This window comes from Camarhynchus parvulus, chromosome 23 (assembly GCF_901933205.1).
Source record: "Camarhynchus parvulus chromosome 23, STF_HiC, whole genome shotgun sequence".
Taxonomy (NCBI): Eukaryota; Metazoa; Chordata; class Aves; order Passeriformes; family Thraupidae; genus Camarhynchus; species Camarhynchus parvulus.
Window position 1 is genome coordinate 1,515,948 of NC_044593.1, and position 15,036 is coordinate 1,530,983.

Here is a 15,036-nt window from a genome sequence, read left to right on the forward strand (position 1 = left end):
GGAGAAAGCTGTTTCATGCAAGTGGAGAAACAAGTTCCCCAGAGCCCTTGGCAAAATGTCTCCATCAAGGAGCTGAGGAGGAGGAGGAGGAGGAGCAGGGGGGCTGGAAGCAGCTCGCCCTCCCTGGAGTAGGGAATGTGCTCAAATTTATTCCATGCCCTCAGGCCGGCAGCGAGGGAGAAAAGTCTCTGCTTCAGCATGAACTGGTACCATTTATCATCATCATCATCATCATCACCTTGGCGTATCTGGGAGCATCACGGTGGGGAGGACCTGACCCAACAGGCAGAACAGGACACCCAGCCCCTGGGGCTGTGGGGGTTCCACCTGCAGAGCCAACAAGTCTCGGGATGCATCCCACTGCTCCAGGCAGGATCTGCCCAGGGCTGTGCAGCTCCCAAAGCCCTGCTGGAGAGAGCCTGTCCTCCAAAAACAGGGGGAGAATAAGTCCATGCTGATATCCAGAGGAGTGCCAGCCCCGAGGTCAAGGCTGTGTGGGCTGGGCAGAGCCAGATGCCACATGTCCCCAGAAATTGGTGGGAAGGCACAGACGTGCCACAGCCGCCCATCCCCACAGCAAGGACCTGCCAGGGAGCCCCAGGGGAGCCTTTTTGGGGTGCAGAAGCGACATTTGCCAACCCCTTCTCAGGGCTGGGCTCAGGTCCCCTTTTCACAGTGGTTTTTGTGTGCAGGGCTGGTTTCCAGAGGCACAACAGCCACGGGGAAAATCCCCCTGCAATCCATCCTCCATCAGCGCCACAGAGACGGGCACACCCCAGCACAGGCTGCTCCTCCACTCCTTCCAAAGCCTCAGACAAGACAAAGAATACACAAAACCACCCAGCTCTGCTGGATGAGCTTTTATCAGCCCTCACCTGTCGCTGCTTCAGGAAATCCAGGGCAATCTGCACGTTCTGCAGGCGGTGGAAGCGCATCCGCCCCTTCTCACGTGGCTGCAAGACACAAGGCAGCACTTTTAGGTCAGGCTGCTGGTGGGGCTGGGCTGGCAGCACCCCACATGCACAGTGACCCCCCGTGGGAGCTGTCAGCGTGCTGCTGTGACCCCCCTGTGCCCCCCACACGTCCTGCTCTGCCTTGTTCTGCAGGAAATAAGGTCATTGCTATGCACAGTCCTGCTGGAAGAAGGTTAAAATGCCCTGCTGGGAGATGGAGGTGGGAAGATGCTGAGATGCAGACCTCTGCTGAGGTCCTGAAGGTCTGTGTCCAGGCCTGGTTCAGCCTCTGAGGTGCCAGGGCAGGATCTTGCCCAGCTCATGGACAGCCAGACAAGCTGGGAAGAGGATTCAGCAAAGAGGTGAACTCAAACAGGTGCAGAGTTCCATTTGTCCAGGTGGAAGCAGAGGCAGGACAGGGGACTCAGGACAGGGGACTCAGGACAGGGGGACTCAGGACAGGGGGACTCAGCACTGCAGGTCCCCACTGATGGCAGAGGAACCCCGACCTCAGCACCAGCCCCTGCAGCTCTTCCCACACGTGGCAGGGGCTGCTGCCCCAGGTTCCTCTGAACCCCTTGGGAAGGGGCACAAGAGACACCCTGGGCCTTGCCCATCTCTGCTGCAGTTGAGGGATTTCCAGAGGATTCCATCAGCTGAGCCACGGCCAGGGAAAGGGGACGGGAGGCTTTGAATCAGCAGGAGGAGCGACACCCAAAACCAAATCCCAGCCTCAAGATGAGGAATCACCAGGATGCTCATGGAGTCACAGGAGCTTTGGGCTGGAAAGGAACCTTAAAGACCATCTGATTCCAACCATGGTGGGGGGGACACAGCCCACAGCCATGTTCTGAGCTGCTGGGACACCCCGAGTGCTCTGAGTCACCTTACTGGTCCAGCCTGAAGGGAAGAGCTGTCCCAGCATGGAAGAGTTGTCTTTGCAAGGGGAGAATCTGCCCCTGAAAAGGGAAAATCTGCCCCTGTGAGGGGAAAATCTGCCTCTGCCAAGGGGTAAAGCTGTCCCTGCCAAGGGGAAAACTGCCCTTGCAAGGGGAAAACTGTCCTTGCAAGGGGGAAACTGTCCTTGCAAGGCATAAAATTGTCCCTGCAAAGGGAAAATCTGTCCCTGCAAGGGGAAAATCTGTCCCTGCAAGGGGAAAAGCTGTCCCTGCCAAGGGAAAGAGCTGTCCCTGCCAAGGGAACACCTCCAGGGCTGCAGGGGACCATCAGGAAGGTGCTACAGCCCGCTCCAGGGAGGTGACACTGCACAAGGGCATTGTCACCCCGAGCACAGGGGCTGATAAACCCACCTGGGCACATTCTGGGCTCTGACCCTCAGCTGGGGCTGTGCTGTGCTCGCTGCCACCCCAGTCCCATGCAGGACCCCAGAAGGTGCCCGTGCCCAGAGGCTGTCCATGCAGTGCCAGGTGTGCAGCCCTCACACGGCCCCCAGCAGCGTGCAGGACCTGTCCCTGTCCCCTCCCGCCCCGTGGAGGGGACACACATGCTGTCACAGCGGGCGGGTGGCGTGTCCTGCCCGCAGGCCGGCCCCGCAGTGCGCACACAGACAATGCAGAGCCCAGGAACACATCCCTGCTCCAGCAGAGCACCCAGGGCTGGGTTTTATCCCAAACCCCGCTGGGATGATCTGGTGGCACTGCCAGGGAGCTGCTGCTGTGACCAGGGGCAGGCTCGACCTACTTCTTCATCATCATCATCTTCCTCCTCCTCGCTGCTCGCACGGCACCAGGCCGGTGCTGTCACCAGGCGAAGGCTCCACTGAGCTGGTGGCTCTACAGGCTAAGGAGGATGGGAGGGTGGCACACAGGGCAGGGACACAGAATGGAAACCAAAATGTGACACCCAGGCACGAGGAAAAACAAACAAAAAAAAAATAAAATAAAAGACAACAACAGGAGAAACACCCAGAAAGAAAAAATAAAAGCAACAGCACGGGGTGAAGGTGGCTGAGTGTCCAGCACGCCCTGGGTTCCAACAGTGGAATTCCCTCCTGGTTTTGGAAGCTGAGGAGCAGGAAGCTGTCTGGATCACAAGTGGAGTGATCCAAGTTTGCAGCCCCCGCGAAATCGGATTTGGCGTCTCCGGAGGGTGCGCAGGGATGTAGGAGATCTTTGCCCAGATCCTATTTTTGGGGGAAACTAAAATAATTCCTGCTGTGCTACGGCAATGGGGATCTTCCCAGAGCTGAGGGAATGTGCCAGTCACAGAGGGAAGAGGAGGAGGAGGAGGAGGAGGAAGGAGGGGGAACTCTACGATGCTCCAGGCACCAGTGACTGCTACAAACCCAGGAGCTGAGCACGAGGCAGGAGTGTCACATCTGAGACAAACTGCTGGGCACGCTGCCACAGAAGCAGTTTTTGCTCAAATTCTGCTGTTTTCCATGGTTTCAAATATGGAGCCACATCTGGAAGGTGAAGGTGTGTAAAACTTGGCGAGAAGAGGGTTTTAGTCAAGGCACCATAATCAGGTGAGAGACCAGCCAGGGGAGCAGGGGTTTGAGTACAAATAAATAAATAAAAAAATACAGTGATAAATATAATAGTAAATAATAAAATGATAATAAAAGAAACAATGACAGACATTTGAAATGGAACCATGGGGTGAGATAAGACAGCTGAAGGGTGAAGGGGAGCAGGGAGAGGATGGAGAGGGTTTAGGGGCACTCCAGGATCCCTGCCCAGCCCTGGGGACTCACCAGCTTCACTCCTGACAGCACTTCCAGGAGGGAGATGAGGTTGTGACCATCTCTCAGGTCTTCATAGAGGTCATTGATGTGCTTGCGCACCTGGGGAGGGGAAAAGCCATCAGTGATGCCAAAATCATCGCCAGGAAAAGCAAAATCATCACCAGGGAAAGCAAAATCATCACCAGGAAAAGCAAAATCATCGCCAGGGAAAGCAGCCTCCCCCTTCCCAAAGGGCCTGGCAGAAGCTGCTGCCAATTCCACGCACAAAATCCAACTGTGACACCATCTGCACCCCAGGTAACCCCATGATTCAGTTAATCCCCTGAATTTAACTTCTCCCATTCCTCCCAAAACACAGCTCCCACCTGGCAGCAGAGCAGCTTCCCATGGGCACCAGGTGCTGCCTCTCTTCCCCCAACACCCAGAGCTTGTCCTGGGCTTTTACCCACTTGGGAATCCCTGGATGTTCTCCCCCAGCAGCCTCAAGATTTTTTCTCTGTTTTCCCCTCCTCTGCAAGGTTTAGGAAGCAGCCAAAAGCTTGGCACAGAGCTTTGCAAAGCTGGCAGGAAAACACAGCTGGGACACCTAGTGCTCAAACCATTTTTTTTTTTTTTTTTTTTTTTTTGGCAAATGGAGAATTAATTAAAACCCCCCCAGCATTAACCAAGAAAGCAGGAGGCACCTCGTGGTGCAATGTTAATCCTGCTTAACAAACTCTGCATCTTGTCTCCATCCTGGAGCATCCCTCAAAGGACAAAAATGGTCCTTTTTCCTGGCAAGGGGATGAGAGGGGGGATTCAGGATGCCCTCCTTTCCCCCAGGATGCACAAACCTCATGTCAAGCAAGGATCAGGTGCCCAGGAGGGAAAGGCAATAAAAGGGATCTGTGGTGATGCTACAGTGCCCTCCAAAGGCTCCAGCACATTTCCAGCACATCCTGCTCTGCTCTGACTCACATGAACGCTCAAAACAAACAGTGCTGGCATTACAAAAAAAACTTTAAAACCCTTAAAAAGGCATTTATCTGCCAGTCCTGAGCTGCAACAGGCAGAGGGATGGTCATTTCAGTGGCTTTATAACAAAATCCGTGACTCTTACCTTCATCAAGTGTTTATTGACCCATTTAGTGAAGGTTTTCTTTTGGACTCTGTCCCGTTCATCTGTCAAAGGGAGACAAAGGCAGCTCTTGGTCAGTGGTTCTCATGCAGAAACTCAAACGACTTTGAAATGAGGGGAAGAGACAGAGGGATGGCCGGCGGTGCCAGCACGGGGCACAGGGAACAGAGGCAGCTGATTCAGGGAATGCTGCGGGATGGGGCCGCTCCCGAGGCTCCAGCACAGCCCCAGGGCAGGGAAATGCCCGGCAGAACCAAACACACCTTTCATTTTCCCCGCTGAGAATAAGGATACTTTAAGGAAAGCAGCGCGGATGACTGGGATAGGTACAACCAGAATTCATCCCCTCTGTGCCTCCCCACCTCCCCAGAGGCAGCACAGGGGGGTTTGCCCGATTTTAGGAGGGTGTCCCCCCTGCCCTGCCCACTCCTGGAAGGCTTTAGGGTGTTACATAAACCCCCAGATGTCCCGGAACGGGTCCTGCAATTAGCAGCTTATTCTGTCCCTGTATTTTTGGTTCATTGGATTGCCAGGATTTAATGTTTATTTCTGTCCCACAGCTCAGCCCTGGCCGGACACTGGGAGCTCTGAGTGCTGCCAGGACAGGGTGACAACGTGGGTGCCATCCCCGGGGGTGCCAGGGGGGCGGGATGGGAGATTTGTGGTGACACCAAGCAGCGATGGGGGAGCTCCAGGCAGGCTTTTTGCTCCATGAAAAAATAATACCAGAGGAAAAACACAGGCAAACAGGCGAAAGGAGATGGTCTCACAGGGCAGGGGGGTCTCACTCAGCTCCCCAGGCACTGAGGGGGGCTCAGGGCAGCCCTGTGTCCAGCTGGATTTAACAACATCACCTTGGAGCACAGGGAGATCCCCAGCACCAACCCATGGCACACAACCCTGAGCACTGCATCTCCAGCCCAGAGGATCCTATGGATATTTTGGGAAAGGCCCTGCTCACCCAAAACACATCTCTGACATCAGGGTCTACCAGGCAGCAGCACCCCTTGCTTTGGTTTTAAGTCAAAAATCGAGAAAAAGGAAAAAAACAGCATTTCCGAGGGCAAGCTCCCCAGGACAGCCCCAGAACCCCCTCCTGGGGTGGGGGGATCGCTGGGGGTCCCTGCACAGCCCCAGGGACCATCAGGAAAACCTCCCCATGTCTCCATCCACGCAGACTGGAAAGCACCACCCAACGGTTCTTCCTCTTCCTCACCCACCCTGCAGCTTCCCCCGAACACGTGGCACGGGGTGACACAAGCGTCCCCTCCCTGTGTCCCCCTCTGTCCCCAGGGCACAGCACAGGAACCAGGAGCCAAAAACCACCCGTGGGCTGAGCCACATCCACCCTCACTTCCCATCCGAGCCTTGGCACGGCTGCAGGAGCCTCGGGGCTGCTGGTGCCAGTTGTAGGACGCTGTGTCACCCCACTTTTGTTTTTAGGCATTTTCCTGCACCAGACCCCTCCAGATCCATGGTATCGTGTCCCTTCCCCACTCCAGTACCCACTGGGGATGGATGGAGCCCATATCCCCGGGCAGGAGAAGCTGTGTCACCCCACTTTTGTTTTTAGGGATTTTCCTGCACCAGACCCCTCCAGAGCAGCAGTATCACATCCTTTCCCAACCCTGGTACCCACTGGGGATGGATGAAGCCCATATCCCCGGGCAGGAGAAGCTGTGTTTTGTTTTTAGGGATTTTCCTGCACCAAACCCCTCCAGATCCGCGGTGTCGCGTCCCTTCCCCACTCCGGCGCCCACCGGGGATGGATGGAGCCCGTGGGGATGGATGGAGCCCGTGTCCCCGGGCAGGCAGGGGGTACTGACCGATGCAGCACATCCGGCACACCAGGCAGGCGCTGAGCCGCCTCTTCTCCCCGGCCAGGAGCCGCCTGTCCATGGTCCCGGCCCGGGATGGCGGGCGCTGCTCCGGGCAAAGCCGCAGCACCCGGGCCAGGATCTTCAGCCGGCAGTCCCCGCTCGCCGAGCCCGACCCCGGCGGGTGAGGACGGATGAGTTCAGGGCCGCAGCTCCTCCCACCGAGCCACTTCCTACCCCCGGTGCCCTCGGCAGAGCGGGCAGCGCCCGTTCCTCCTCCGCGCCATCGCCGCCGACCTCGCAGCGCTCCCGGCCGCTCCCGGCTCTGCAGAACCCAGAACTCCGGCAGAGCAGCTCGGAGCGCTCCCAGCAGTGAAAGGGCAGAGCTGCTGCTCCCTCCGGTTCGTGGGGATGAGGCGATGCCGAGCGCGGAGCGGCTCCCGCAGCCCAAAGCGCGGCGGGACCGGGATGCGGGACCGGGATGCGGGACGGGGATGCGGGACCGGGCTGGTCCCGCAGAGCCGGGCACTGCCCGCTGGTCCCGCTCTTGGCTTGTTTTTCCTCCTCTTGTTTTCCAGTTAATTGCACCAGGGACGGGCGGGACAATGCCGGGCTGTTCTCGCCTGCCAGCCCGAGGCTTCTGCCCAAATCACGTCCCGGGCCCGGCGCTGGAGCTCGGCACGCGGGGAGATAACGGGGGCCGCCTTATCACCGCCTCTCTTCCTCTTCTTCTAAATATAATCCCCCTGCAGCGCTTGTGCCGGCTGCTGCCCCGGCCTGGAGGGCGAGAGGAGCCGCGCTGCTGCCCCCGAGCATGGCACGGGGACAGAGGAGGGATGTCACCATGGATGTCACCATGGATGTCACCGGGTCCCGCACGGACAGTCGGCACTCCAGCGCTGCATCCCAGAAGTGCCCACAGCCCAAAGGCTGCTCCACGAGATCCCTGTTCCCATGTCCTGCAGAAATGGGGGGTTTTCCTCTGGTTTTTTGCCCTGATTCACCTCCTCCGGGTGGTTCCCGGCTCTAACCAGATTAAACCTCCCCAGTCCCGGGGCCCGTGCTATCAGCTGAGCTAATAATAATGCTGGTTACTGCTTACTAACAATATTAAGGCATTGCAAGCTTATCTCTCCGCCCAGCTAATCTTTTCCAGAGTCACCCTGACAAATAACTTGTTGCAATCCCCCCCATGCTCGTCCTCTCCCCGGTCTAGCAGAAGTTTGCTGGTCCCAGCCACCAAAAACCCATCCTGTCACCATCCAGGGACAGTCAGCAGGCAGGTGGGGCAGGGACAGAGGGAAGATTACAGGGAAAAGGAAAATCTGTCCCACTCCAAAGACAAGCTAGCGGCAGGAAAAGGGAGTGCAGAGCCTCAGGTGCTGGTGGCAGTGACACAGGGGGCATCAGCAGCCAACAGAGACCATGAACAGGATCACACGTGGTTTAATTCCCTCCCCATCTCCTCTCCCAACACTGCCCATCAGAGCTCAGCTCACTGCATCCCCAAAAACGGGGATCCCAAAGGAACAGGGGCACTGTGGCACAAATCCCCCCCAGAGGCTCAGGGGGGCACTGGTGGCTGCTCAAGGGGAAGGTGAGGCCTGGGGGTTTTCCTTTCACCAAGTGAAAGGAAACAGGGAAAACCATCCTGCCCCACAGCTGCTGAGGCATCAGCTGAGGAGAGACAGGAAAACTCCCACTCCCCATCCCGCTGGACCTCAGCATCCCCAGGCACTTTCCATCGTCACAGGGATGGCTCCCGCAGGTGCTGGGTGCCAGAGAACCCCCCAGCACCACCACAAGGCCCTGCACAGACAATTCCCATCCCATGTGCCTGCAGCAACCTCTGTCCTGGCAGCCTGCCTGTCCCCAGCAGCTCCCAACACGTCCGGCCAGGAGCTGCTGCTCCTCCCCAGCTCTCTCCTTCATCATCATCATCACCACCCCGTGTCACTGTCACACTCCATCCCTGTGTGCCTCCTCCTGCCTCAGGCTGCTGCCAGAGTGCAGCCCCAGCTCCGGGAAGCAGCAGGATCAAAGGTGCCTGGCCAGGCACCATCCCTAATCCCAACCCTGCCCTGGCATCCTCCATCCCACCAACACATGGTGCTCCCTGGCACGGCCTTTTGCCATCCTTGGGAGGGAACCAGGGGGTTTTGTGCTACCCACCAGCTCCTGGGATAAAGATGGGAAGTGGTTCCCAAACTTTCTCCTGTTGTTCAATCCAAAGGAACACAGGAGACATCAGACAGGGCATTGATCTCACAGAGATCTCAAGGATATCTCCAAGCCCACGCCCAGTGTGAAAGAGGGATTAAACAAGAGCCAACTATGGGGTAAAGGAGGGGTTGGTTACTTTACAAAGCCAAACTTTTCCAAATTTTTAAGCATTTAAACCCACAGTTTTCCCTTCAAAACAAACAAAGAATGACAATGTGCAGGGGGCTTTTTGAACTTGGCACTTCTGAGAGAGGGGGACATGCAAAAAAATCAGGCTGGCTGAGGAGCACAAGGTATTTAAAACATGCTGGCTGCCAACTTGAGAGCTGACATAATCCATCATGACAACAGAGCCAACAGGGCAGGATTTACAGAGCCTTTCACCCAGGGAGAGGAAACGGAGCCTGATTCAGCCTGGAAGAATGCACAAGAGATACCTGTGGTGGAAAAGGATCCAACACCCAGATATTTAATGAGGGAGACACCTGAGATGTGGTGATGCAAAGGAGAGCAGGGCAGATGCTCAGCAGAGCTGGCTGAGCATCACAGAGCAAAAAACCTGCTGCAAAATGATTCTGGTCTTGCAGGATTGGGCTTTACCTTCACTGTTTTGGGAAAAAGCAGTGAAAAAAAAAACAGGTTTTGAATATACTTGCTGCTTGCAACACTGACTCCAGGATTTTTTCAAAAAGGGGTGGATTTGGGGATGGGGGAGATTATCCCTCCAAGTAGGATGGAGCAGCAGGTCAGCATGGGGAAGAGATAGTCCAGTTGGGAAGAATTTAAGAGGTCTCCAAATGGAGCCAAGAACATCCCTGGACAACACTGGAGATGATTTAAGTGGGCAGGTCAGCAGAAGGAATTGCAGCAAGGCTGGGTTTAGTGGGTGACAGGGTGCATTCTGCGTGACTTTTGTGCAATTCCCTCTCCACCTCCCTCTCTCCCAGTAGCTCAGAGGGAGGAAGGAAGAAGCGGATCCCAAAGCAGCATCCAGGGAAAATCCCTGGCGCAGTCCCGCCCCTTTGCACGGCAAAAAAAAAAGGGAAAGAAAAGAGGGAATCGGTCACGGACGCGGGGAAAGGGCCCCATGCGGAGGCACTGGCGAGAACAAGCACGGCTGGAAAGAAAGAGCGAGGAATCAAAACAAACAAATCCCAGGGGGAAGAAGAGGTCGGGACGGAGAAGGCGTTGCCGAGTCCCCGTCTGGGGCCTGGAGCTATCCCACACCCCTGTAACGAATCCTTGCCCTCCTTGAGCAGTCATGTGCGGGCCCTATTTTGGGAAACTGAGGCAGGGTCAGCCCCAGCTGCTCGGAGAGGCCGTGCCAGCCCCGGGAGAAGCTCCCAGGGCTATGTCTTGCCGGTGCCGGGAGCTGACGGAGTCACGGACAGGGCTGGGAGCCACCGGGGCACAAGGGAAGGCAGAACCCCAGGCACGCGTGGTGGGATTGTGCCAGACAAAAAGCAGCCTCATCTCCCCCTCATCCTGGTCACCCCCAGCCCCACACAGACCGGGAATGGGTGGTGAGGCCAAATTTAGGCTCTCAAACTCTGTCCCCCCTTCCCCATTTGGGTTCAGAGCCCCATTTGGGTTCAGAGCCCACTGAGCGTTCCCCGTTGCCGTGTCCTCCTCCCTCCTCCCCACAGCCACGCCTGTCCCTGTCCCTGTCACTGCCACGGCTCCTGGGGAGGGACAACAACCCGTGCCAGGTCGTGCCGGCCATTTTAGCACTCTGTACCCCCCCGGACACCCCCCCTTTGCCTGCCCTACCTTCCCTGCTCCGGCTCCTCCAGTACAGGACGCCGGCGATGCCCAGGACGTGGCTGAGGACAAAGGCAGCGGGTGGCAGATAGGAGCTCTCCGAGAGAGGCATCGCTTCCTATTCCCGGCCCCTTAACCCGACTTTCCTTCTCCTGCTGGAGCCCGGCATCGCCGGCAGGGTGAGGGGATGGATGGGTGGGTGGGGGCTGAGCAGAAACTTCCAAAACTTCCTGCGTGCTCCTCTGCCCGCAGCTGGCCGCGTCCTGTCCCCGGAGCTGGCAGGGCTTGGGACAGCCAGCGCCGCTGGGACTGGGAGATTTGGGAGCTCCAAGAGGGGGCGGGTAAAGGGAGAAAAGCGAGCGTCAGGCCGGCTCAAACATCTTTCCTCGGAGTTCTCGCGGCCAAACTTCGTCGTCTGCCCCCCCTCCCTCCCTCCTTCCCTTCCCCGCTTGAACGTCATCTCCTCAATATCCATTCCCAGCCCCGCTGGGAAGGAACCACAGCCGAGGGGATATCGGCGGCGGCAGCTGCCGTGGGGGCATCGCCACGACGCCCCTGAATTCACCGGGAGGGGTTTGGGACAGGCAGAAATCCTCAGTGACCACCCCCGATGGGTGACAGTCAGCAGCGTCCCCTGCCAGCAGCAGCCGGAGGTGCCAAGCACAGCCGGGACATGGAGGCAGCACTTCCAGGGGCTCCCGGGCTGGATCCAGCCGTGTCTGCCCGCAGGAAACTCTGCCCAGCAAGGGTGACAAAATTTGGCCTTCTGGGGGTTGAGGAGCACAAGTATACCCCCATCACCCTCCCTGGATGCTCTGAATAACATCAGAACACCCCACTGTGAGGAAACACCCCAAAAGATGCTCCGACAGCAGAGGTTTGTGCACTCCCCCACCCTTCCCGTGGTGGGTGGGAGAGTGACAAAATTTGGCCTTCTGGGGGTTGAGGAGCACGAGCATATCGCCATCACCCTCCCTGGATGCTCTGAATAACATCAGAACACCCCACTGTGAGGAAACACCCCAAAAGATGCTCTAACACCAAAGGTTTGTGCACTCCCCCAACCCTTCCCCTGGCTGGGTGTTCTGCTTGCCCTCAGCATGGCAGACTGTGCAGCCCAGCCCCGTTTACTAACGGTTTGCACCGTGGTGTTGGGCGTTACTCGGGGTTTCGGTTCTGTTCGGAAACGCTTCCGCTGCCGGCGGTGCCAGGAACGGCGCGGGGAAACCGAGAGCAGCCGGTGCCTGCCCGGCCCCTCCGCCCTCGTAACCACAAGCAAACGGGCTGGGGAGGCTCCCACAAAGCCTGGATTGATCTCACGGCCCCTCACACGCAGCACTGCCAGCTCCACAGGGAGAAAGTGGCTCTTGGATGGAGGCTGTGCGGAATTAAAGGCGCGTTTTGCGCTGTTTCTGTCCGCCCAGGGCTCAGACAAGAGGGGGTTGTTCTGCTGGGGCTCAGGGAGTTGTTCAGGTGAGGGTGGCACAGAGCAGAGCTGCAGAGCGTCAGCCTGGCTCAGGATTTACTGGTGGGACAGCCAGGAAAGCCAGCTCAGGATTTACTGACCAGGAGATGCAGCATCAGATGCTGTCCCACAACTCCTGCTCCACATTGGGGAAAACCCATGAGGTCCAGGGTTTCACCCAAGTGCAAACAGAAATTTATATGATAATTACAACCCCGAGTTGTAAATTACAGTTCCCCAAACAGCCACCAACTAGTCAGGCACACAAAGAAAATCGTATCAAGCAAAACCTGATAGACACAAACACTGCCTGAAACATTCCAAAACCCGGCACAGTTTGCCAGAGCAGCTGTGGCTGCCCCTGGATCCCTGGAAGTGTCCAAGGCCAGGTTGGACAGGGCTTGGAGCACCCTGGGATGGTGGAAGGTGTCCCTGCCCATGGCAGGGGGATGGAATGAGATGAGCTTTAAGGTCACTTCAACCCAACCATCCCATGATCCTAGGATTGCATCTTTCCCTGGGGTTCCTGCAGCCCCCACATCTCTTGGGACAACGAGATGGGTGATACAAAAATACAGAATTACCCCGGGGCTCGGCGCTGTTGCAATATATTCTCCAGAGCTCCATCCCTGCCTGGATGAAAAATATCCTGGCATAGTTTTCCCCCAAAGAGGTCTGCTTTCTGTTAAAGCTGCAGGAGGAATGACCCACCACGAGGCAGGCACGAGGCCACCATAAATGGGCCCGTGGTCCAACCTGAGAGGGGCAAAGAGCCTCCTGCAAGGCAGATGAGAGCTGGTGACGTGATGGAGCTGGGATGTGCCAGAGGAAAAGGGTCCAGGAAGCTGGAGCTGGTTTCCCCCATCCCCTCACCCAGCTGCAGCCATGGGGCTCAGCTGCTCTTGGGCTTCCCGGGTGTTTCCTGCACAGAGGGGATGATAAAATGCACTGAGTGCTGCCAGCTGCTCCAGCTGGAGAAGGCTTTGGGTGAAATAAATTCTCAAAATATATATAATTGTACGTAAATATATGTTTTTATTTCTTTTTGTGCACATAAATAGAATTTGACGGAATCGCAGAATGCCCTGACTCGGAAAAGACCCACAAGGATCACCAAGCCCAACTTTTGAATATATTTATATAAATGTATTTTTATATCAATACATCCCTCTGCTGCATCAGGACACCCTGGGGGTTCCTGTGATCCCAAATTCCCCCAGCTCAGTTTAACAGCATCACCCCACTTTCCTTCCCCCACTGCAGGAAGCTGATAGGGCAGGAAGGAGGCGCCTGACCCGGGGTGTCAGGAACCAATGTCGGGTTTTGGGATGACTCTGCCAGGCTCTGGGGACCACCCAGCCCCGGATGCAGCCACCAGCTCCCACACCCCCCCTCCCTGCCATGGAAACCACCCCGAGCACCCAAAACACAAACAGCTCATTTTTAGTTCCTTGCAAGGCGGCTTTACCCGGAAAGGAAAGGGGTGGGGAGAGGACACATCTCCTGCCCACGCAGGAATGTGGGGAGGGGAGAGGCCCTGCCCTCCTACAGGGGGGTGTGCACCTTGCAGGGCACCCCCCTTGCTTCACAGGGTGCCATTTTTCACCACCCACAATGGTGGGACCCCGGCGCTGGGTTTAGGGTACTGCCCCCCACCTGGGTTTAGGGTACCCCATAGGGTCCCCCATGGGGCAGCTGTGGGGACTCAGATGCTGCCTCCCCTTGCTCCCCTTGCCTGGAGCTGAGTCATGCCAAGCTCTGGGTGTCCTGGGCTGTTCCTCCCCCCTCCATGTGCCTCCCCAGTGAGTAATGCTCAGGCGACAGAGATCAGCTCCCGGCTCCGGCATCTCCTTATATGACCGGGGAAGCTGCCGGGCAGCGTCACACAGGAGCCGGGCACAGCCCCGTGCCCTGGCACCGCTCAGGGCATGGAGGCACCCTGGCATCGCTGTGGGCAAAGCCTCTGGGCTGCTCCTTCACCCCCTGGCCGCTGTGGCCTCGCAGAAGGCAGCAAAAGCTCCGTGAGCTCCATGTCCCAGCCCGGGGAGGTGGCAGCCAGGTGGCACTGTGGAAACGCTGCAGTGGGCATGGCTGTGACAGAGCCAGAGCTGGCACCCGGCAGCACTGAGCTGGGGTGAAGCGTCGCTCCGGGGCCCTACCTGTGCCCAGGTGGGTGGGGGTGCTGCCAGTGCCCCCCAGCCCAACCCAGCAAAGCCCCCACCATTGCCTGCAGCAGGAAAAAACTGGACATGGGAGCAGCTGGGAGCGCCCTGCAGGGCTTCTCTGCCCCAAAGGGTCACCAGGGTCACCCCACCCTGCCCAGCAGGCACCCCAGTTCCCACAGCAGGTAAAGGGCCTGTCCAGCAGCAGTGCTGAGCACGCACAAACTCGTGACCGCAGGACAGGAGCCAGGTTTCCTGCCGTGCTTCCTCAGCAAAGCTTTTCCCCTTTCTGCTGGTTTTTTCCTCCTTTCTGGGAGCTTTAGGAGCAAATCTCAGTCAGTTATACCAGTGGCTGAAAATCGACCAGCAGGAGGGGAAGGAGAGTGCAGGTTTTGGATCAGAGGTGCCCTGGTAAATCATAGCCAGCATCACCCAGGGGCAGGTGGGTTGAGATAGCATCACCCAGGGGCAGGTGGGTCAAGGAGTCTGTCTGGGCTTCCAGGAGGGCTGTCTGGGGGCACAGGGCTGGAACAAACACAGCTCCTAACCCTTAACCAGGGGATGGAGCACAACCAGGGGATGGAGCACATCCCCTCCTCCAGAGCTCAGCTGAGATCATTCTTCCCCCCCCCTCCACAGCATCACGCCCTCCTGGCAAACCACAGCAAAGGCAGCTGCGGACAGACAGACAGACAGACAGCCGGCTCAGCAAGGCACATCCCCGGCTGCCGCACGTGCCCGCGGTGCCGGCAAGCACGGGCAGGGCCCCGGCGGGGTGCGGAGCCCCGCTCCACCCTGCCCGCGGCGCCAGCAGCCTTGGGAAAGGAAAGC

At 57.6% G+C, this 15,036-nt stretch overlaps 1 protein-coding gene across 1 annotated transcript in view; it reads right to left on the reverse strand.

Moving 5' to 3' along the window:
- MACF1 (microtubule actin crosslinking factor 1) overlaps positions 1-15,036 on the reverse strand; it is a 139,306-nt gene that overhangs the window by 101,100 nt on the left and 23,170 nt on the right. The window contains 3 exon segments of the mRNA XM_030964653.1: positions 876-953; positions 3,670-3,759; positions 4,760-4,821. Of these exon segments, the coding sequence (XP_030820513.1) occupies positions 876-953; positions 3,670-3,759; positions 4,760-4,821 (230 nt within the window).